The 24,895-nt window shown below is 38.2% G+C and overlaps 1 protein-coding gene across 2 annotated transcripts in view; it reads right to left on the reverse strand.

The window, feature by feature from the left end:
* Positions 1-24,895, reverse strand: part of CTTNBP2 (cortactin binding protein 2) — a 131,250-nt gene that overhangs the window by 40,538 nt on the left and 65,817 nt on the right. For both annotated transcript variants that reach the window (XM_037512145.1, XM_054692592.1), the window contains exons 4-8: positions 15,221-16,880; positions 9,109-9,312; positions 7,617-7,716; positions 5,636-5,786; positions 651-902 (exon numbers count right to left, since the gene is read on the reverse strand). In XM_037512145.1, the coding sequence (XP_037368042.1) occupies positions 651-902; positions 5,636-5,786; positions 7,617-7,716; positions 9,109-9,312; positions 15,221-16,880 (2,367 nt within the window). The remainder of the gene's footprint in view (positions 1-650; positions 903-5,635; positions 5,787-7,616; positions 7,717-9,108; positions 9,313-15,220; positions 16,881-24,895) is intronic.

The following is a 24,895-nucleotide window of genomic DNA, read 5'->3' on the forward strand; positions in this document are numbered from 1 at the left end:
TATCCTTGTCCTGATCCTGTACTGCTGACACTGTGTCCTGATCCTGTACTGCTGACACTGCTGACACTATGGCATAAACAATCCTTGTGAATGTCGGCAAACACAGTGTCTTGCACTCAAGAGCACTCTAATAGCCTGGCCTGCTATTACTAAAGCATAATATTGTAAAAGTGCTTTAAATGGAAAGAGCAACATGAGTGAATGGCCTACTATATTAGGATATTTTCTTAATAATCAGAATCTTTTCCTACTCTGACTGGTGAGTGAAATATAGTGCTCCCTCATGTAATAGTAAGATAGCCTAAGTGAAGGCCTGCATTGGATCCTGGCCCTCCTTCTCACGAGTAGCATGGTCTTGATACAAACTCAATAATCCGGTGAACAAAATCACTATCAAACCTTTCTTTATTTGGGATAAAATAAAAGTGCTCAATCATGAATCATGCTCACTCACACATCTGTTAACAAACTGCAAATACAATTTTGATGAAAAGTCTTATGTACTTGCCATAACTATCTGCTGGATAGAATAAAGTCAGTTTATATTGGTCACTAATCATCTTATTCAGCTAAGTGCACACGTCAATAGTGCACGCCTTTGCCTCTCAATGCATAACAACTGTGTAATGATGCTAGCGGCTACCACACACCTTAAAGCCTTTTGAAGCAGCAATGTGGGCAGCAGTCCAGCCCTCTCTATTGGCGTGGTTAATGAGGTCTGCGGGAATGACAGGCTCAGACGTGATTTCAGAACTCTCTTCTTGATCCAAGTCAAAGACGCCTGGCTCGAGTTCCCCTGCATTCAAAGGGTTTGCACGAGCTGGTGCTCTATGGTATAGAAGAAGCTTGAGACTCTCCACATTGCCAGTGTCCACAGCTGCATGAACTGGTGTCCAGCCATCCTGAAAATAAAATCCAGGGAGAAAGGGTTGAGAACAGTGTAATTTAAAGTTCTTGAGAGGCCTGCCTGGTGGCCTAGGGATTAAGTCTCAGGGCTACCACAACAGCAGCATGAATTCCATCCCTGGCCAGGGAGCTGATCCACATGGCGCAGCAGACCTCTCCTGTCTCACCCACTGCTCCCCTCAGCAGTGTATTTCAATAGATCTGCCTGCTCTGCTTCCCACTCTGTCTCTAGTGAATCCTCTCGCCCCCCACACCTCTGTCCTACACCCCAGTTCTCCTACTCAAAAATAAATCATTTAAAAAAATTTCTCTTCAAAAATGTTCTTGGGCATGGACCACTGAGCTGGGAACAGCAGGCACTCCATCCTGGAGATCACTCAGGAGCTATGCCAAGTGATCTGAGCTCTGTCAGTCATTGCATTTCCTACTCCCATGACTCATGTTTGCTGGTGTGTAGGAATTCCCACCTGACAATTAACCATTCGGTGTGAGCAGGTATGGTAAGTGAAATCCTCTATATTACCAGAGAGAATTTTAGCCTGAGGAGAGCTTTTAAGATGTATATTCGAGTGTATTGTTATTAGTGCAGTACTAAATGAAAGCTATTATATGCCAGTTTTACTTAGAGGATGGAGTCCTGACTCTAATGATCCTAAAATTTTATGCCACTGGTTTCAGAAGAGCAGAGTCTCGATAATAGTAAAAAGGCAGACATATAGGGGGAAAAGCATCAAATAACTTCATAGGGATGTCTATGGGGCTCTTTGGGTGTTCCATGGTTGCAGTAGGATATGAATAAATGCAAGCTTAGGAAATGCTCCAACTATCATCACCGGGCCCGCTTTCTAGGTTGTATCCCTTTGATGCCTCCATCAACCTGGTAGGTGCGGCAGACTCAGAACTCTCCTCTATGGCAGTGGGTCTCAGGAGTGGTCACCTAAGTGAGCAGTGTCAGAGTCACCAGGAACTTGTTAGATATGCAAATTGGGGTGATTATCACCCCAGACTTACTGAATCAGCAACTCTAGGGGTAAAACCCTCCGAAACTGTGTGTTAACTAGCCTAAGTGATTCTGATGCACTAAAGTTTGATAAGTGCTATACTAGGAAAATCTTATTCCCCCTCTTTTTTATATAGAAACGGGTCTGCCTTCTTCTACTCAGGCACTAGTCATCACAGGATTTTTATGATTTTCATCCAAAAAAAAAAAAACCCCTAGGCGTTGTTTTGGTGATTTGCATTTGGCTCTAGTTTATTTTTCTACCTTTATTCTACTTTGGCCTATTTTTCCATATTGCTATACTAAAAATATTTCAGAGAGCTATAGCACACTTTTAAAGAAAATAATAGGAAGAAAAGAGGGAGAAAAACAGACAGTAAGTGGTAGCAGTCTACAGTTTTGACTGAGTCATCAGATCATTTGCTAAAGCTGTCCTGACAGATGGCTTTTTTTCCTGGCTCTATATCCTATACTAATGAAGTCGACCTGGCTTAGACCAGACCACAGAGCTGGGTAGTAACCAGAATACCGTTTGGTTCTAGGGTGAGCTCAGCTAGGTGAAGCATTTCATGGCTGGTTCTCTATTGGCCTGGAGAGATCTTTACTTGGCTGGATATCAGCCTTACTCAGGTATCAAAGGTCTAAGAGCTTTTGTCCTTCTCTAAATTACACTACAAAAGCCACCTAGGAGTTCCTGGAAAACTTTATTATAATTTTTCATTGAGGTAACACTGCTTTAGAACACAATATGCATTTTAGGTATACATCATTAAAGATCAACATCCATAAATACTACATTAAGTTTAGCACTAAAAGTCCAATTCTAACCTTCCCCATATAATTGACTCCTTTTACCAATTTACCCACTATCCTCTCCCCACCTTGTCTTTTGGCTATAGTCTGACTATAGTCTTAATGTCTAAAAGCTTATTTTTGTCTTATTTAGGTAATATGTTTTATTCCTCTGTATCAATCATCCATCCTCCTTTGATTTCTTATTGAAAAATCACAAGAAATAATTATTCCCTGGAGATCCTCTATCAATTACGCTGTTTATCTCTACTTTGGAGTCTCTTATGTTTTTAAAAATTTTGGTCAGCTCATTATCAACTAGTTTGAGTCATGGATGTTCTCTAATGAATTAGATGTGATTTATATTTTTATGTTTCACCAGTTATTTTTCATTCAGGTTAATGATATAAAATTCATTTTTCATATGTAAGGTTGAAGTATATAACAAACATATTTCTTAGATGAAACATAAAATAACATGAAATGTAATGGTGAATTATTTTTTAGATTGAAAAAATAAACAGAAAAGACTTTTCCCCAAAAAGCTCTAGCAACAGAATTCAATGGAAAATGTTTGCACTTAGCTTATATAATGCCATGTAGTACCACAAATTATTGGTTCTCTTTGGGGAATTATTTAAGAAAAACAGGATCTAAAAGTAATCTGCAAAATACATAATGTATCTTTTTTATCCTAGAAAAATTTTAAGGCTGTCTTCTGTGAAATGCATATACAATAAGGCTAATTATCTACTAATAGAAGAGATCCTAGCTACAATAATCTTTGGAAATTAAAAAAGGGGGCCTCCCTGGTGGCGCAAGGGGTAAAGCACCGCACTATGAAGCAATCCACAGCCTCTGCAACATGAGTTTGATCCCCAGCCGGCCGGGGAGCAACCCACATGGTGAGGCAGACCTCCCCTGTCTCGCCCGCTGCTCCCCTCAGCAGTATATTTCAGTCAGTCTGCCTGTTCTGCTCCCCACTCTGTCTCCGGTGAATCCTCTAGCCCCCTGCATCTCTGGCCTGTACCCCAGCTCTTCTATGCATAAATAAATAAATCTTTAAAAATAAATAAATAGTCTATACTTGTTTTTCATCAGGAATACGTTTTGGAGGGTGGTGGTTGTTACACCTTTAACATTCTGGGAAGCTGCAGTTACAAAAATCAAATGAAGTCTGAGTCCAGTGAAGGGTAGATCAGGGTGGAAGCTCCTTAATTCCTCCCGCTGTCACTTGGGCCCTTGTGAGAGATAAGCATGTCAGTGTGTCTGTGAGTGTGTCACAACACAGTGAGAAAAACCAGTTTTGGAAGGCTTATTGAGAAGTGTTATTCTGATGCATTTGTGTGTGGCTGAACCGGATGTATTACCCCAGGTCTCTTCTGTGTATCAGATTCTAAATTCCTTCAGTTCCTAAATCTCTGACTTCACCTGTGCACTTTATACAGGAGACGTTACAACCGCGTGGTGCGATATCAACAGTTGCATCAACACGTCAGGCTTCACTGTGGACTTCTACATACAATGTTTCAAGTTCTGAGGCAAATTAGGCAGAGATCCCAGATTGTGAGGTGCTGTACAATGTTAGCGATAACAAGCCCCAGTCCTAACTGAAACAGAAAGCACAACTAACTCCCCTCTAAGTGCCAGCAATGGGCACCAAACTTGGTTTTGTTCACATATAACACAGCTCAGAACTAGTACCGGTGGTGGCAGTGATGATGACAAAGCCCACGGTCACAGCTAATGTTTATGGTCTGCTTACAGTTATCACAGGCACTATGCCAACTACTCACAGAGATTAGCTCATTTCATTTTAATACCCCTGAAAGTGCTGTTATACTACTGGCCTCATTTGTAGAGATGCCCACAAATGCACAGAAAAGTAATATTACTTGCCCAAGGTCCACAAAGTTTTGTAGAGGCAAGGTTCAGGCCCACCAGGTTTGATTTCAGAATTTGATTTCTCAACCATGAGATACTTTTCTATCATCCCATGACTACCTCTGTCATAGTTTATCCTATAGTTTTTAAAAGGATATAATGCACTTCGAAAGTATGTCCAAAATTACTCCATTTCCCACCATTTCCACCCCTCAACCTTGCTCCAAGCCACCCTTTACTTCTCCACTGGGTTAAACAGACTCCTGACAGGCTTCCTTGAATCTGCTCTGCCCCATAGTTTATTCTCAGCTCTGCAGCTAAGTGATTCTCTTGAAAATGAGTCAGTTCAGGTTCTTGCTCTGTTCAAAACCATCTAAGAGCAACCCACCTTGGTGGCCCTCCCCAAGGCTCTTTGTGGCTGGCCTCTGCTACCCTCACCTCCAGGGGATAGGCTGAGGGTGCCACCAACCTCCCAGTTCAGAACTTTGCTCTCACTGTTCTTCAGGCCTGGCACTCTGCCACCCTCGTCTCTTTATGGCCCATGTCCTCACTTCCTTCAGGGCTTGGCTCAACAGCCACATTTTCCCTAAAGACCTTTCTGTAACTCCTCTAAAGTTACCCTCTCTTCCCAGTACTCTCATTTCCCCAAATCCATTTATTCACAGATTTGTTTAGTGCTCCACGTCCATAAGGGAAGCAAGAGCCATGAGGGCAGGGGCTGTTTGATTGCTGCTGTCTCTCCTGTCCCTACTATAGCTGATGCTCAGCTAGTATTTGCTGAATGTACACAAACCTCCACCTTCACTATGTCTCCTGGTTCTGAAAATAGTCAGGACACAGGTGTTCATTTCCTGTTTTATAGCTAAATCATCTGAGTTCGAAGGATAAGGGCTGGTTAAGTTAATAGAGAAGGCTTTTAATCATCAGATTCAAACAGATTGTCCATACTTGATACCCTAAAACCAAACCAACTGCTGTTTCAATATATTTTGCTTTTTTACAAGTTTGCAGACACAATGTAAATTATGGGATTACCCATAAACTGATACTCACTCTGGTTTTTACACTTCGGTCAGTTCCAGATTCTAGCAAGATTTTAATGCATTCTTTATTTCCATTTTTACAGGCCAGGTATAGAGGTGTCTGTCCTCCATCAGCAGCATGATTAATGTTAGCGTCAAATGCAATTAATAATTCTACACACCTAAAAACAAAATTATGATTAATTACTAAGACCTGGCTATGATTTCTTAAGTACCAACTGACCAAGATATTAAATACAGAATACAATGCCAAAACAATCCCATATCTTGATATACATTAGTTATTTTATTTACATATATGTAAAAATGTGTGTGTGTGTGTGAAAATATAGAACAGCAAATTTGATCAAGTGCTAAAACCTGGCTTATAACACTTTTCTTAACCACCTTGGAAAAGTGAAGTCCTTGGAATATTTTTAACCTTTTAGGATGAACGGTTTAATTGTACTTGACATATATATTATTTGTGATTCAAAATAGTTTGAACCCTGAAAAAGAGTCAGGCTGCTGAGTCATTGAGCTTTTCACTTGAAAAAATAATTATAAATAGTGCAGACAGCAGGGCACCATGTGCCTCTATTATAAAAGGCAGAAGGGGGGCAGAACAGAGCTGCCTTGGGGAGAAAAGACTACAAGGCGTCCTAGCTCCTGAAATGGGCTAGTTGAGGGGGGAAAGACACAGCTAAGCAGAAACTCATTGCCTTGAGAATCAAGAAGGGAAAAAAGGGGATAAATCGAAGATTTCTGGCCACTTACTAACTAGCTAATCACCTAGAGATTAAGTTTGAATGATTAAACAAGCATAAACTTATTTTAAAAGGGCTAAATCATAATAAATTAAGTAGCAATTCCTATCATCTTTGTTCTTTGACTCAGATGCATTTTTTTCCTTGGCTTTCCTTGGCAACATTTGATTTGTTTCCATACATTTTAAAAATAATTTACATACTGATGTGTATTTCACATATATTTAAATTAATCAAGTCCCTGGTGTCCTTCCTTATGTAGAACTCTCCAGGACTCCATTCCCAGGACTGTTAGTAGCCAAACAAGTGTCCCAGTGACAGTAAAGACAAAAGCAGAGCTCACAAGAAGAAATCCATTCTGGAGGACTCAGGATAAGGGCAAAGAGTAACAGCAAAATCAGTCTCTCTGGTCCTCAAAAACAAACTGAGAGTGATGAAATATGCATTAGACAAGCAGGAAAAAAAATAACACTATGCTTTCAGAATGTATTTTAAATTAAAAAAATTAGTGTGAATCTAAAAACCGATATTGTAAGGACCTGAATTTTAAATAACATTTCTATCAAGATAGTAAGTTGAAAATAGTGTGTATTCCCCCACAACCAGCTATTTTAGCACACAGGGAGCAAGTTATCTCTGTTGTAAAATGACTCAATTTTTAAAGTCATGCTTCTGTTCAACTAAGTCACTGATGAAATCATTGCTAAAGCTATATATTTTTAACTAATTGACTTTGCTATATGTGTATATAAAGTTACTGATTTAGTTTTTTCTTTAATGATAAATCAAGGTGGGATTTAATAATCAATAAATTGCTACTAAGATTATTACCAATAACTTATGTTTCACTTTTACTGCCACTTTAAATAAAAAGGTTTCACTAAAATTGAAAACTACTTTAAACAGGTGAATTATATCTCAATAAAATTATTATTTTAAAGGTAAAAATAAATAAATAAATAAAAAGGTTTCTGTGTGTGTTGGAATGGTGGAAAATAGAAAACACCAGTCTTTAATAGTCCATTACATTACCATACATACTTTGATATATTATGAAATAGACTGTCTTCTAAGAAAGAAATTCACTTTGCATTTAAATCCCCAAATATGTTTCATTAAACCGAATTGCCAATGGATTATAAGTACTACTTTACACATTCAGCCAGAGCAAAAATGTGTGCAAACTATAAAGAGGCTTTTTTAAAAATAGGGAATTTAAAAAAAAGGATTAAAAACAGTGCTTACTTGAAATGTCCCTGAGCAGCTGCAGCACACAAGGGCGTGAAGCCATTTTTATCAGCAGCATTGACTTGGGCTTCTGCGTTCAGCAGCAATCTCACACAGTCTGTGGATTTTAATAGACAGCCATTTAAATTCCCCACTTAGAGTTATGATGAGCAAATCCTATACAAGTTGGAGAGAGAGGCTAACCCCAAAGGACCACTCCCAACCCGTTCAGTTCATAGCTCTATCACAACTGATGTGAAATTCCACAGGCTGTTTTATATGCAAAGAGCCTCTTTTCCCCAGGACTTGGAATACCCCAGACTTACCGACAAACACTTGTTTTTTTTTTTTTCTCTTTGGTCTATTGAGAAGAGTGGCTGATAAGTGAAGGATTGTCATGAGTCAAAAAAATGCTTTACCAGATTTTCCCACCAATAACATCCAATCATGTGATTGGATGGAGAACCAAATTCAATGGCATTCTTTGCATTTAAATAAATTTTTACTTTGTAATGTTCTATTTAATCTTTAATATGCTTTCTTGTGATCAAACTAATTCCAAGAATGCGAAGAATCCATAGTAATTTATGACTGTGACATATAAATATCACTTAGACCTCGTTTCTCATTTTATTTACTAGATTCAATTTCTCTGCATTAAAGAATATTACTATAGTGTTTTTAAAACAAAGAATTCCAAAAAAACTTTTAAAATAATATGCTATCTCCTTAGCTTACCAGATATTCTATTTAGTTCACTCAAACACAATGAAGTTCTGAAAACTTCCAGTGAAGCCATTTTGAATTTGAATAAATTTGAATAAATCAACAATCACAAAACTTACTTATGCAGTCTTACTTGACTTTGCCTTTGCAGTCAAATCATACTTTTTTTTTGCAATACCATATGTTTAGTATATTTGACTACAGGATTTGCATTTTAAGGAACAAGAATAATTCCTATCTCTCATCAATAAGTCTTTTATAGCTGTTTGTCTCGTTTCTCTTAAAAAAAAAAAGGTAACTATAAATTGTTCCACATACAAAACAACTTTAGACCCATAACCTTTCCTAAATACAAAAACTTTTCCTCACTGAAACAAATGGTTTGACTTTAGACACATCAGTAATCTCTAACAGACAAATTAGGGCTACTTTGTCCTGACCAAAGTGATCACAGATGGAGGACTGTTTTCTAAAGCACGCTTTATAGTTACTAGACCTAAATTTTCTACAGACATAATTACATTTCCTTGTGCATAAAACATACACTACTTCTTACTGGCTGCAGTGAAATTTTACATTACTACACCACCATACAAGTTTGAATTTTTTTTTAATGCTCACAAAAATCTATTAAATCTCATGGGGGGAAAAATGTCCATTACTATATATGAAAGGAAATTGAAACCAAATGAATCTTTTGCTCATAACAATGGTCTCAAGTGCCTTTGACTCTCCATCCTTTGGCAAGCAGATATAGAATGAAGTCAGTTTCCATCCTCTTTACCTGTATGTCCATTCTTAGCAGCAGAATACAAGGCAGAATGGCCATCTTCACAGGAGTAATTAATGTCCAGTCCTTCTTCATTAAGCAGCATTGATAATAAAGTGACATTTCCCTGGGCAGCAGCTTGCTGAAGAAGGGTGGGCCTGCCAGCCAGGGGGGCAGGACCACCACTCATTAGCAAAGGGGTTAGGGAGGGTGACCAGCCTGTGGGTTAAAGTGACCCTAGTTAGATAGGAGCAAGGAGAAAAGACAGATTACCTACTCCTTTCTGAATTACACACACAGAGACACATGAACACGTATCCTTAGAGGATTATGTGGTTGCTAACATTATCAATCGTTAATATTTACTTAACACAAATCTCTATTGTTATGTCAGATCTTTTATCTGCTACCAATTTAATTAACATACATAGTGACAAATTATTTTTAGTTGTCAGTCTTACACAGATAAGGGTTAAAGTGGAGATTGGCTTTAAGGAAACTAAGATGGCAGTCTCATTTCAAAAGTCCAATTTCCTCAAGATTGTAAAACAATTTGAATTTTAAAATTATGTATAGGACTCAATTAATTTCCATATCAATCTGGAAAGCTACACAAATAACTGCAGGTATAAGACAGAAATTGTTTTAAGAAATCTCCCCCTTTTAAGCTTTCCAAGGTACATATTTCACATAAACCATTAAGAAGGACCAAATACTGTCAAGGAATCCATTTACATTCCTTGAATTCTCTTACTTGGGAATAGAAATAAAGCAGGGAGAGAAAATCACTAATCAGTCTCAAGAGCTCACAGAAGTTCAACAGACAGTTGGATTAGAATATACTAGCACAAATATTCACTGCAAAATTTTGAAGACTTTATCATCTGGCCATCTTTACAACATGTGTACCAGAAACTTAATCAGTCAATAAAACGGGACACTCTACCATATGGTTTTAACAAAAATCATAAAAGTTATTATAGTTAGATATTTCTCATCAGTATTTAGCAGCTTTAGAAGAGAATCTGTTAAGTATGTGAAGTCGACTGCAAATAGCATGGAAAATTTTCTGAATTCTTCCTTGATCAAAAGGCTGTAAAAACAGTAAAGTAAAAATGTTTATTTAATGTGATTATATATTTTGTGTATTATGCTTATATACAATTAACTTTCTAAATAAGTCATTTACTTTCCTCCTTATGGAGACCCAAATACCATAAAGTAATGCTGGTGTGCCTATGGGGAGTACAGGTGTACATTCTCACTCTTTGGGGTAACTTTCTACCTGTATCAGCATTCTCTCCAGCAAGACCCAATAGATTGATCTTTTATACTTCCTGCACACTGATATCAGTATAAAATTCTAAATATATATATATATATATATATGGGTGTCATATTAATATGTAAAAAATTCTTATAAGTGAATCTTAAATTATTGACCTTTATTTTAATAAATATTAAAAAGGTCTGTATCAAAGGATTTCTCAGCATTTTAACCATTCTTTAAAAAGAGGCCCCAAAATGTATAAAATTAGACTTCTTATTAAAAGCTGGATAGTACATATTTTCTTAATTATTTGGGTCCATGGATAATTTAGTGTTTTTACCCTATAAGACTGCAATGACAGAAAATTCAAATGCTTATACAATTAAATATTTATCTAAGGTCTGTATTTCCCACTGATATTTATTAGCTCTTCTTACAAAAAGAGTATTTTTACTTCATACTTACAAGAAGGCTCCTCTCTGGTACATTTTACCTTTTGTATTTTCTTAAAAACAAACAAAAAAAAAACAAGCCCACAAAAATTAAATCAGTACTTATTAGAAATGGATGATAAACAGAGAAATTATAAACACCAAGGTTTAAACCTTGACTGCAAAGCAAACACAAAGGCAATGTGAAGGCATCGCACTGGTCCTCTGTGGAATAGGAAGGAATCTGGCTCAAGCAAGGTGGTGTCTGCCTGTCTGTCTCTCTCTTCCACTCTCCCACCAATTCCCTCTACAGCAACCCAGCCCTCTGGCTACACTCATTTCCCCCACCTCCCTCTATCTCATCCAAAGAGTCTTGGTTATTGATATCCATTAAAGAATATCAACAAGTATCTATTAAACTGTTTGCTATTCTTTGGGGATGTGTTATCATATTTATTTCTTCACTATAATTCTAGGCCTTACACACACTATAATTCTAGGCACTTTAATTCTAGGCCTTCTAATTGCCTTATATGGAAATACTCAGTTATGGATATTTTTGGAAAACCCTACGTTAAAGCTAACCTATCTGCAAGATAAAATATTTTCTTCAAATCATTTTGCACTCTTTAGACTCCTCAAGAGTCTCAGAGTTCACAGTTAAGCAACGTTACAGCAGAATGTATTTATTTTCTTAAAGGATTGCAGTGTGATTTTAAAAATTTAAGAATTTAAAAATTTATTTTACAAAATATTCTTTAAGTATAATATCTCTGCTATCACTTCCAATTTTCTCTAGCACATACAAGCTTAAGTTCTTTCAATAAGTCCTGCTGTAAGTATGGGAAAATATAACTTCACTGTGAAACTACTGCTCATTTGAAATTCCTGACAATGATAACATTGGTAATATTTCGTTAACTGGTTAAGTAATGACAGAACAGACCTGATGTCATACATGTTAGAAAACGACCATTCGGCTTCGGAGTGACGTATGCAATCGTTAGTCAAGGTGAGCATCTCCAGAGCATGCAGTGAGGAAGGGAGCAGACAGGGCGTGCAAAGGCAGACGGGAAAGGAGCTGAGAACAGCTTCTGGCATCAGCTTCAGAGTGTGGAGCAGGTTAATGTTATAGCTTAGATCATCTCATTTTCTGATTTAGCCTTCAATCCAATTATATATGGATGTTCATTTTCAAAATATTTATTTAAGGGAAAAAGTCTGAACCAAATTACATAAACTCCATTAAAAAAAAAAAAAAAAACAGAAAAAAAAAAAGTTCCAAGGGTATGGAAACTCAGTTGCTTGCGTGATTTCTGATTTAGGTTTCTGTTCATCTAACTGTTAAAATGTGTTTATCTGACCAGTTCAGGGGAAACAAGAAATTCTCATTCACTTGGAATTTAAAATGTTATTTAAAATGAACATTTGGCCATAAAAGTTGCTTAAAAAGCTAGGGTAATTATAACACCATTCATTAAAATGGTATCTCTGATCATTCCAATTTTCCCTGGTGCTTTAATTATAATTGTATGTCAGGTATCAGCTGACACAGAAACAAAGTTTAAAAGATCATGGAATCTAGAGGCTCTCCAAGGAGAGAGAGGTAGTAATCTGTTTTAAAATCCAAAAGCCAAGTTTAACAAATCTTTTTACTTTGGAACTAATAATTTTTTTTTTTTTTGGTTTGTTGATTTCATTTTGAGATGGGAAATTAATAGCTCAGAGAATTTGCTGTTCAAGGTGACACTAGCAAAGGCCAGAAATGGACTACCCTTGCCTTTTTATATCCAATCCAGTGCTCTTTACATCACCGAAATTGTAACAGATGTCTTAACAGGTAGGAGGCCGATGTGCTCTGTCCCTATGCACTGCTCTTACCAACCACAATGGCATTAGTGGCTATTTAGAAGATTAATACCCTTCAATGAGCTTATGATCTGGAGAGGCACAAACTTACCCAGGCACAGATAGGTTAAGAAGCAGAATGAAGAGAGTGCTGGTGCACCCTAGTTGCAAAGGATATGAGGTAAAAGTAAGGCAATTTATATGGAAAACAAGAGTTGAAATCCTGCATCTTCTTTGGAAAGTTTAGGCTGACCTACCCCCCCAGTTGAGTTACATACCTCCATCATGTAACTGTAATAACAGATTGATTCCCCAAACAGACTAGATCCTCAGTAAACGGTTGCTGAATGACTGACAACTTGCCCTGCCTTAATTTCCTCTAATAAGCCACATCTTATAATCACAACACAATCCCTCCAGAGGCAGTCTTGTAGTTCTGGGGATCAGACTAGAAAATGAGGAACCAGTTTCATGGATAGTCAGGGGCTACTTCTTTGGCCTCACTATTTATACCCTTTTGCTCTCTGGACATTAGCATACGGTATTTTTCAGAAGGCTTATAGCTCCTTTATTCAATATTCTACTGTATCCTAGGCAGGACAGTCTGGTGAATATATAATGGACTATGAAATCTGTCTTTAAAGGTTAACTTACAATCTTGCTGGCAAAAATGTTTCTCAGTCATGGATAGTAGTTTCAAAGCTTTTCCACAGAAACCAAAGGGTATTAGCAGTTGAACCCCGGACAATAGTAATTATCAATGTAACAACTGGCAAAGCATGAAGGAATCAAATCAAAGATGGTCTGGTATTTTTGAAAAACTGAAAAAATTTATATATCATGGGAAGGGTTTTCTGCTTTATAATCCATGCATTTATGTCAACAGCACTGACACTGCTCCTATTTATTTATTTATTTTTTGGGACTTGTGCTGTGAGACTGTTTTAAGACCTTACAGCACATTCTCTGGTTCTCCTGAATGGTGGCAACCCCCCCACCCCCATCCCTTTGAGAGAGAACTGAATTCACAGGAAACAGCCAACACCATTTTAGGCTGTGAGAAGGGCTGTCCCGTTCAGGAAAAACTATGGGATGAAAACTTTGGGATAAAAACTATGGAATGCTGAATGCTGTAAAGATATCACAAAATAATACTAACCTCAGTTCTCAAGGGAAATGTTCAACATTACACAAATTCATCAACAAGATTTCTAAACAAAAATTTCAACACTCCTGAAGCGGTAAGATCACCTTTATGTATTCATCAGTCACGCGATCCTAAGTGCAACACCAAGCTCCTTTCACATATTAGGATACTCAATTCTACCCGCCACCCTTTCCCACTTAAGGCCACAAGCTCCATATTAAAAGAGAAAACTTGCTCAAGAAAAATCAGCAAAAATTTTCAGCTGTAAATGAAGACCCAACACAGACCTTACTGACATCCATGACCCTGCTGTTTCCCCTTCCCTATTTTGCCCTCAAAATATGAACCTAGACTCTCAAGCAGCTTAATTTCAAGAAGACAGCATATAATTACTACATAAGTCCTAGTGTGCTGCTCTCATTACCTGATAATTAGCAAGCACACTACCACCTGTTTTTCTCCCCAACTAAGTTTTAAATAGCACTGGCCTGAAAGCTTTAATTCAAGTTTCTTTGCACTGGTACCAATAGTCTGTGCTCTCCACTAAGATTTCATGATCAGAGAGACTCCTCCCAGGTTTCAGCAGAACTTTGAGACTGTTATGTTACATTAGAACCACATTTACTCCGCGATGACCAATCCAGTTGGGTCAATAAGCATCACCCTCTCGTCTAGTACCTCAGAACAAAGGGAGAAAGTCCAATTCCTTGTGGACCTCTTTGTTCAAGAGCCCCAGATTAAGCAACTTCATAAATAATATCTGCAATGGAAACCTTTTCTCATATACCCTATGTGTTCCGCTCCCCACCTCTACTCCAAGTTGGAAGACAGCAACTTGATCAGAGGAAAGCTTTTGAAATAAACTAAAGCTAGAACTAATGTTTATAAATAGACAAGTTAAAACACAACAGCAAACTCATATTAAAGCTTAGACTATCTCCATTTCAGAACATCTGATCAATTTGCTCATCCAAGGAAGACAGTGGTGTTCATGCTACATGAACGCATCCTTTAAACTGTCATCTCAGAAGAGACAGAACACATACTGTCTGTCCGGTGATGCCGTGCTAATATGGAAGTCTTGTGAGATAAATATTTAATAGAAAGGGGTAATCTTTCCTCCCATGGAAATGCTTTATTCTCTCTAAATTAATGTCTCCATGTGCTCCAAACCACTACTTTCAGATTATTTTGAAAGAAGAAAGCACTTAGCATAATGAAACCACAATTCATTTAGCAAGATGAATCACCATACCCCGGAGCCTTCAAAGAAAAATTTAAAAAAAAAAAAAAAAAAAGAGGAAAGAAATAAGGGGAAAAAGTATCAAATGAAAAAAAAAAAAGTTTCAAGGCAATGTGAAGGAAATTAAGGCAAAAGTGAGAGGACAGACCACATTCTTAAAAATGGATATAATATTTCAATCCCTTTACCTGATGCTGTTACCAGGAGGCTGTCTGAGGCACCTGTTCTACAGGATGAGGCACTAACAGGACTTATGGAAGAGCAAAAGGCAATGGCGGTGGGAATGACAAGGGAACTTTCTGAACATGCAGATTGGTTCAGTCCAGGGGTTTCAGCAGGCCAGGCACCCACCTGAGACGTGGCCAGGGCTGAAACGGCACAGCCTGCAGGTGCCACAGTTAAATCTATGGATGGTTTTGGTGGCAGCTGAGGGGAAGATGATTTAGGGAGATTCTCCTCATTTATTACCCTGTTCCCTTGTGGCAAATTGGAAGGAGGCGAAGCTACAGTTTTGTTATCAACTTTGGCCCCTGCGCTGGAGGCCCTGCTGCTATCCATAATAACTTTGAGTTGGGGGTGTGGGGGAGAAGGAGTTTGGGAGAGCCCTGGCTTTTTTGGAGGGATAGGAGGCGGGTTTCCTCTGTCAACTCGTGTTACACCAGGAGTCTTTAAACTGGTCCGACCCACAGGAGGGTAGGGGCCAACGTCCCCCGTGGGGGACGCTCCAGGCCTTGGGGATGCTCCTGCTTGAGGGCCTGTAAATCTTGACAGTGCTTGGGTCACGGTATTCCGAGCTAGTTGTTTGGCCACTAGGTTGTCACGACTTGTAGGGGAGACATCTCTTGATGGAGGACTTTGGGTGGTATTTCCATTTTGGTCTGGGTCATTATTAGCATTGCCCTGAAACCTAAATCTTGCTGCTTGGATGCGTGGGTTTAGACCTGGATGCAGAGCTGCATTGGCACACGGTGATTGTAAACTGTGCACAGGTGGAGCTTGTGAGTAGGTCTGGGGAGCTGTGCCTGGCGTTTGCGTGGCAGGAGGGGCGGCGTTACTAGGAAGGGGTGGTGTGCTGCTTGTTACATCTGCTGTTGAGCCAGGGCTCGGTCCGTTTTCCTCAACTTTGTGTGCACTTGGAGGTGGAACGGCGGGCGGGGTAGAGCCCGTCAAGTCACTGTGGGAAGCCTGCCTGTCAATACCTGGTCTCACCAATGTGGCATTGGGGCACACGTTCCCTTTTGCATTTGTAGGAACTAGGGGGCTGCCTGTGGAAGGCTTTAGAGGCACCGTCAAAGGCGACTTCTTCCCAGGGTCAGTGCTTTCTATCACTAGGTCTGTCTGGCAAGCAACAGACTTGGTCATAGGTCCTTCTGTTCCCACTGATATGGAGACCAAACGCCTATCTTTTGTCTTCCGGGGGAGAGACAGGCTTGGTTTGCTGTCATTTCCTCTTTTCAGTTGCTCAATCATTTTCTTCATCTTGTCTATCTCCTCTTTGAGGTCAGTGGTATGTGCTTCTTCTCGGTGCAGCTTGGCACGAAGCTGTTCCCGTTCGGTGTCAAACTCAGAGAGTTGTTTCTCCATCTGAGCTTCCATGTCTGTGCTTCTTTGCTTCTCGGCAGAGAGTTCCTCTTCTAATGCACTGGTCTTCTTCTTTTCCTCTTCGAGTTTGGCCATTACTTCTTCGAGCTTCTGGGCCTCTTCTATGACTTTGCCCGAGAGCTGTTTGCATTCCTTGACCAGCATCAGGACCACGTGCTTGTTCTTGCTGCGCTCCTCCTCTAGGCGGGCGGTCAGCTTTTTGTGTTCCTGCTCCAGGGCTTGGAGCTGAAGCTTTTCCATCTCCAGCTGAAAGAAATTCACAGGAAAGTCCTGATTAATATGCAGAGAATTCTTTGTAGCCAAAAGAAGGGCTTTTGTGAGATTTTTATCCATTTTTTGACAATTACATGGTTTGGGTTATTACAAAATGTGCTGCAACATGAAAGATATTAAAGACTCAATTAAAATGGGAAAATAGATGTAAATGATCTCACAAAAAAATCTAAATCACATCAGAGGATTTTTAAAACTCTATTAAAGTTGACTTCAGAAAAGAACAGCAATTGGATGCCTCAAGTCACAGCAGCCAGCTCAGAAAGGTCTGCTTTGGTTAAAAAAAAAAAAAAACAAAAAACAACTCTATATATACATATATATGTACATATATATGTATATATATATATATAGAGAGAGAGAGAGAGCTCTATAAGGGAACTGGTGATATAAAAGAATATTGCTTCCAATTTACTTAAGTACTCTTTCAGTAGAGTATAATTTAAAGTGATGGAAACAGAACTTCAGTTAAACTTTTAAACCCCTATATTAGCTAACTATATTACTTCACTTATTTTTTAAAATCTCCTTACGATGGGTTGCTGTACAAATCATAAAATCTTACATGAAATTTCTCTAAAAACTGTGAAGAGCTGAAAAAGAAAAAACACATTAGAACTATAACCAATGTCAGTGAACCTGAAGTTTGACCTCATGTCCTACTTCAATTCCACTGCTCGCTGAGATCCCACACATGCCTCCCTGGTATTTCTTGAACATTCTTGGACTTGGTCCTGTCTCAGGGTCTTTAACCTTGTTTTTCTCTCTGCCTGGAATTTAACCACTCCCTTCACGTAGGGCTCCTGCACCAGGGCGACCAGTTGGAGCGGGAAGGGAGGTCAAAATTCAGCTCTGTCTACTCATCAGGAAGGTGCAATCTGCTCTCCAAGCCACAGGCCCCCTAGGGTATATGCTTCCGCCCCCCGGCCCCCCCCTAAAAAAAATTCCTAATTGATGACTGTAGAAGCAACTTTTCAAAACCTTTATGTCTCTGATGGACTTTTCTAATATACATAAGATCACTCAAAAGCCTGAGAGGCGGGCCTCCTTCATTTCCTTCAGGCCTCTGCTCAGCCTTCTCCTGCGCACTGAGGCAGCCCACACTGCCCTGTTGGAAACAACAGTCCTTCCCACCCTTGCACTCACAGTCCTTGCTTAGCACCTTCTGGCCCCACTGGAACCTGACTCCAGGAGGACAGCGATTTTGTCCTTTGCCACTGTGTCCCCAAAACTTACAGCAGTGTTTGACACACAATGGTGCTTAATTAGCTGTCACAAATGAAATTATTGTGATTCACAGAAACAAGAACCTTCCAAACAGAGGGTCTTTTTGGTCTTACAGCCCCACAGATGCACTATTCTAAATATTATTGGGGGTTTCTCACTTCTCTTCAGGGGAGTGTCTGCCGCCAGCTACTCATGAAGGACTCAGGCCCCAACTGGGCTGCATCAGTGAAGTCAGTCCAAATGCATCACCTTCCCAACCAGAGAAACATTCCACCAGTGGTCATAAAGGGCTTACCCCCATAAAGGCAAGGGTACATCTAAGGACATAGAAAGGACCCCTCCTACTACCATGGTAAATACAAATGAACTATCAAGGGAGCCAGTACTTATTTAAGTCAGTTTTTCATCATCAATAACAGAGAAAAGAGATACTGCTATGATCCATGAGCTTAAGGATGTGCTCCTCTCATCACCCTGCTGCGAGAATCCCTTACTTCATCTATCTCTCCCCCAACCCCGGGGAGTCAGCCATGGGATGGAAAGGAGAGAAAACCCTGGTGCCCGAGGAAGAGTCAGAGGTATTATTCCTTTACTTTGGGGTGTTCCTGCCTTGAAGAAGTTTAATAGGTTTAGGATGGGTCCTATAAATAGGTAATCAGGAATATAGATAAGTCCCAACAATAACAAGAGATGATTATTTATGCACATACACTATTCCATGATAAAAAAAAATTGGGGGGTAACTTCTTAAGTAGGCTAGGTAAGATCTGGGGAACAACAGTGTGTCATCATGCACAGGATTTATATATGAATATATTAGTCATCTGGGTGCCAGCCAGAAATTTTTACTTATTAATAAAGCACATTTACCTCCTCCAAATGCACTGGATAATAGGTAGCTCTTGGGAGGTATACACAAAGACAGTTTCAAGATCTATATTAGCCCCCATTAACTTTTTTTTTTAGCAGTTTAAGAAAAAGCACAAACTAGGTCCATTTTCAGCTTATTTTTAAAGTATGAATTTCATGATTCACCCCTGAAGGCAGAAATATAATGTCTTGTAGAACTTTAAGGACTGCCTGCATTTTTCAAAGCAAATAACTCGAGGCCAAGTTAGGAATTTCCCTGATGTCATCTGGTTAATCAGTGTCAGAATCATGTTATCATTCAGGGTTCCACTTGTCAAACTTTTCTCAACACACCATACATCTTGCACATGAGATTTCTTCATGGTGGGCCACCACATTTTTTTTTTTTAAGATAACCTTCATCCTACACTTCAAAATCACACTGTAAACCAGCTTCCAACAGATCAAATCAACTAATTTCATATAGTTATACAGATAATTATATTACTATAAAAGCACCCATAATTCTTTTCTATCATTGTGCTCCCATCACTCATGCTTTATAAATCCTCTGACTTAAATGTTTTGTAATCTGACCACCAAAAACAAAGCAGAGAAAAAACCATACAAATTATGCACCTAACAAAGTCTTGACTCTAAACTCAATTGAGTTCTAAGTTCCATTTACTGCAGGGAAAGTTAGATCTCTGCCTAAAATTTCACCCAAAGACTATCCTACTGATTCACTGTCTACTCTAACAGATTGTTCTATCAAGAATTTCAGATGCACTGCCTCTACATCCTGTCTCTTTCCTTATGTTTTTTTATAGCCACACCAACCCATATGTCCTTCCCTCCACTCTAAGGGAGAAAGGTTCCATCTGTTAAAGGTCAGATGTGCTTCAGCAATTAACTTAATGCTCTCCTGTCACTTCAGAGACTTGCTCCATCCGTTATCACTCTGCTTTTTATAAATGTTCAATACCTTCCTTTCTTCTAGTTTTTTCTAATCAGTATACAAACATGCTCCCATACTTAAAAAATATATTTTATAATACAATATTCCTTGATAAATTTGGCTGAGACAAAATTATTCTTCGAGAGATTAAGAATTGTAGGGAGAAGCTCTGACCTCTTAGCTGTGTGATCTTGGTAATAAGTTTTCTCTCTAAAGATCAGTTCTGTTTGGTTCCTTTTTCTGCACAATAGGGCAATAATGGTGATTACAGGATTAAATGAGGCAAGGCATGTAAAGCACACACCATTGTGTCTGGCAGTAACAATTCATAACATAATAGCTATTTTCAAATGGGTCACTATGCACAATGTTTATTCCTCTGAAAACACATGAAGAGGCAGAAAAGGATCTAAAGAATCAATCATATTAAACCAATAGATGGATGCTTTTCTAAGTTAGACAGGCTTATAACTCAACAATTACAAAGTATAACAGAGAAAGGTCCACTACTGGTTAAGTAACTTTTATTAGACTATCTCTAACAGATATCTCCAGATAGACTATCTTTGATAATTATAAACCCTTGAAAAATACAAAAAAAATAATTATTTGAAGACTTTGGAAAGCAATGAAAGTGGTAGAAATAAGAGAGAAGTACCCTCTCCCATTGAAAAGGAGGGTAAGACTTGCCCTTGCATAGCTTTTCAAGTGAAGGCAGTTCCCTGTCCTAACAGCAGTGGCAGCAGAGACTCAAGAACACAGCACCCATTATACACCCATTTGGAAACAGAGCTTGGAACTGGGCTGCCACAATTATCCCTAGCAGCATTCTTGGTTGATTCTTGAATTATCTGTTCATGGGGGAGACTCTGTAATGAATCACACAGTTGGCTTCTGAATAGTGGAGAGAAGTGAACAAAAATTTCAGCTATTGCCAACTGCATGGTGACAGAGTTTAGAGTATAAATCTAACCAGATTATTAGAACAAAATACATTCTTCCCAGGATAATGAAATCTAGAATCTCTGCATCATATGCATAATATCTAGCATGCAATTAAAAAATGACAAGACAAATAATTTTTTAAGGGATCCACAGTAAAGCGAAACATGGCCACAAACACTGGACCTACGATGATGCAAATTGTAATTAGTAGACAAAGACTTTAAAGCAGCCATTTTTGAGAAAATAAGGTCACAGCATATGGGGGATTTGGCACAGAAATGGAAATTTAAAAGAGGAAAATCTAGAAGTGAAAAGTGTAATACATAAAATGGATAAAAATCACTCAATGGGCTTAACAGCAGATCTGAGAGAATAAAAAGGTCAATGAATTTGGCAATAAAGCAAAATAAATTATTCCATTTGAGGAACACAATAAAAATGGTTAAAATAAAAAGGAAAAACACTTCAGTGACTTGCAAAACAATATAGAGTGATCTAAATCCTACATAACTTGAGATGCAAAAGGAGGAAAGAGAATGGAGAAAAATGTATTAAGAAAAAAGGGTCAAAAATTTAACAAGTTTGGTAAAAAAAAGAAACAGTTACAGATCCAGGGAGTTCCCCAATACCAAAGCAGAATAAACATGAAGTCACACCTAGCCACATTACAGGAAAATTGCCAAAACCAAACAATTTGAAAGCAGAAAAATATAGCTATATTACATACAAACTGTAATATAAATTATTATGACTGAATTATTATCACTAAATGCAGCAAAAATTGCCAGGAATAAAGTAAAATAATATCTTCTTTCATTCAAGTATATAGTAGATATATATCTGAATAACACTATAAAAACCACCTGACCTAATTGATATTTTCAAACATAACACCCCAAAACTACAGAGATAGTCTTTTCAGATGCAGTTGCTGAGCTTTAAAAAGCAAAAATCTGTTTCAAAAGTCTCAAGTTTCACAAGATGTTTTCTAGCCACAGCAGAAATTATAAATATAGCTTATGATGTTAAGAACAATCCAAAATAAAAAATTAAACTTTTTAAGAAAAAATATCACAAAGGAAATTAGAATGTATTTTGGGCTGTATAAAAATAATACATCATACCAAAATCTGTGGCGTGGGGTGAAAAGAGGATATAAAAGTAGCTCAACAGGGCCTCCTCTGGTGGCCCAGCGGTTGAGCGCTGGGCTGCGCAGCTGCCTGCAGCCTCTGCAGCGCCGGTTCAATCCCTGGCCAGTGGCGAGGGTCCCGCATGGCGGCGCAGATCTCTCCTGCCGCGCCTGCTGCTCCCCTCAGCAGTGTTAAAAAAAAAAAAAAAAAAGGTAGCTCAACAGAGGATAGAAATTTCTATCTTTAAATGTTCACATTAGAAGAGTTGTCTCAACTCATCTAGTTTCCTTAAGAAACTAGGAAAAGTTAAAGAAATGAAATAAATCAGAAATGAATGTTAGAGAAATTAACAATGTTAAAGTTGCCTTTCAACTAAAAGATTAAAGATACTTTTAAATAAACGTTCAGAAAGTCAGATTAAGAATATATAGAAAAACACAAATTACAAATAAAAGGAATAAAAGGGGACATAACTACTGAATATTAAGTAGATAGCTACAACTTTGGGGCAATAAATTCAACAAATCAAATTCTCCTGAAAATATACAACATTTAGAATTGACGTAAAATGGCACAGAAAGTTAGAATGGCTTAATATCTGTTTTAAAGAAGCTGAATTCACAAGCATAACCTTTCCTCCAAAGAAACTCCTAGCTCAATTGGCTTTACTGGTGACTTGTTCTAACAGTCACAAAAAAACAACGCTAAACTTACATTTATCTTTTCAGAAAACAGAGGGGGAAATGCTTCCGGTTCTTTTCATGAACCCAGAATTACCTTCATATCAAAACCAGTCTTTTTAAAAAAATATAGTCACTCATGACCAAACTCCTTATGTAAATGAATCAAACAACATGAAAAGTAATAAAAGGTGACCTACTAAAGTTTACCTTAGGAATCCAAGTTAGTTTAATGTTTGAAAATCAATTCATGTAATCCATCATATCAAAACAATACAGATCAATAGAAGGATATAAACCATTTTACAAATTTCAAAACCTTTTCATGATAAAAACCTCTCAACAAATATTGAAACCTCAGTGAGATACATGGTGGGGTCTTCTCTCTCTCTGTCTGTCTGTCTCTCGCTCTCTCTCTCTCACACACACACACACACAGCTAACATTATGTTAATACTTAATGGTGAATAGATTATTTGCTCCCCAAGGAAAGAAAAAGGTAGTCAAGTTCACTCTCACTGTTTCTATTCAACATGTGCTGGAGGTACTAGTCAGTGCAAATGATGCGGGAGGGACAGGCCATTTGAGAAGAAAGAATTAAAATAGGCTCTATTCACAGGTAACATGTTTACCTAGGAAATCATATGCCACTTATGAAACAACTAATAAGGGAGTTCAGCAAGGTCACAGGATGCAATGTCAATGCACAAAAATCAACTGAAATCCTATAAGCTAGTAACAAACATTTCAAAAAAAATTAAAACGTGATTTAAAATACAAAATTCTTAGGAGTAAATCCAACAAAAGACAGACTACCGCCCTGAAAATAAAGTGACATTAAAAAGAATTATATAGATCTAATGAAATGAAGAAATATACTATGATCATGGAAGACAATTTTGTTAAGATATTGATTTTTATCAAATTAGTTTAAAGATTCAATTATATTTCTATGCCTGCAAATTGATTTCAAATGTTTATGGAAATGGAAAAGTTTAGAATATCCCAAATTTTTGTAAGAAAAAGAAATTTGGAACAGCTACATGTAAGGGTTATTACAGCAAGACTGAGCCATGAGGAAAAGACCAGAAATGTGTTCAGTGGTTGCCTCAGTTGGGGAAGAGTTTTGTGGGGAGGTACTCCTGGAAATTTTCTGCAGTGCTGAAAATATTCTGTATTTCAAGGGGTACTGATTATACAAGTGTATCCACTTTAAAACTCATCAATCATACACTTAAGATACATAACTTTCATTTCATGTAAAACTCTCCTTGTGGTATAAACATTAATGAATTCCAGGTTTGCATGTTTGTTCGATCCAGGGGTGTGGATTAGCAATTCTGAAACTCATCTCTGTGTGTTCTAGGCTTTAATAAATATGCAAATAAAATATACTAAAGTAGAGTGAAAGTCAGATTTATTGCTGTTGGAAAAGTTTTAAGTAGAGAAAGGACAAGAATGAACCCTATGGTTCTGAATTAGAATCAGAGGTGTCAAAATAAGAATGAACTCATGGTTTGATGCAGAGAGATATACAGATAAATAAAATATAATTTATATATATTTGTGTGAATATATAAATATGGACATGATAAATATACATAATTCCCTACCTCTACATTTGTTTCTAAATGCCACTGCTCCTTTAAAAGGAAACTCATTCCCAACTGGGAACAATATCTAATTCCAGTAATTGGACAGGGAAATTATGAGTCCAGAATTACTTGCTCCAAGAAAGTAAGGAAATGCTTAAAGTGTGATGGGGGACCTATCAAAAACAATTAGTTTTAAAGGGCGCATGGCCAAATCTGGGACAATTCTGGGCAGTCCTCCAGAGACTGTGGACCTAATGGGTAGGGGTAGGGATAGAGGACCTCCCCCCGCACCTGCAATTCAACCTCATACTACTACATACAAAAGTGCCAAGACTTCCTTTATACAAAGATTACTGCAGTCCAGTTTTAACCTACTCATAAACACATTCACATAGTGGCTGAGGAAAACTGTGCATGGAGCAGTAGCACCAAACCCTTTTGCACAAAGCATGGCTCATGTGGCAGGGTTCGGAAGAACATAGCTCCACTGGTAGTGAGCAAGTGGGTGGCTGCTCCAAGAATAGCACCCAGACTGGGAGCCCTGAATGGAGAGGCACCAAACAAATGTTTTTACAGAATGAGAGGGAAACTACGTAGGTGGGTA

This window comes from Talpa occidentalis, unplaced genomic scaffold, assembly GCF_014898055.3.
Source record: "Talpa occidentalis isolate TD23 unplaced genomic scaffold, MPIMG_talOcc4v2.1, whole genome shotgun sequence".
Taxonomy (NCBI): Eukaryota; Metazoa; Chordata; class Mammalia; order Eulipotyphla; family Talpidae; genus Talpa; species Talpa occidentalis.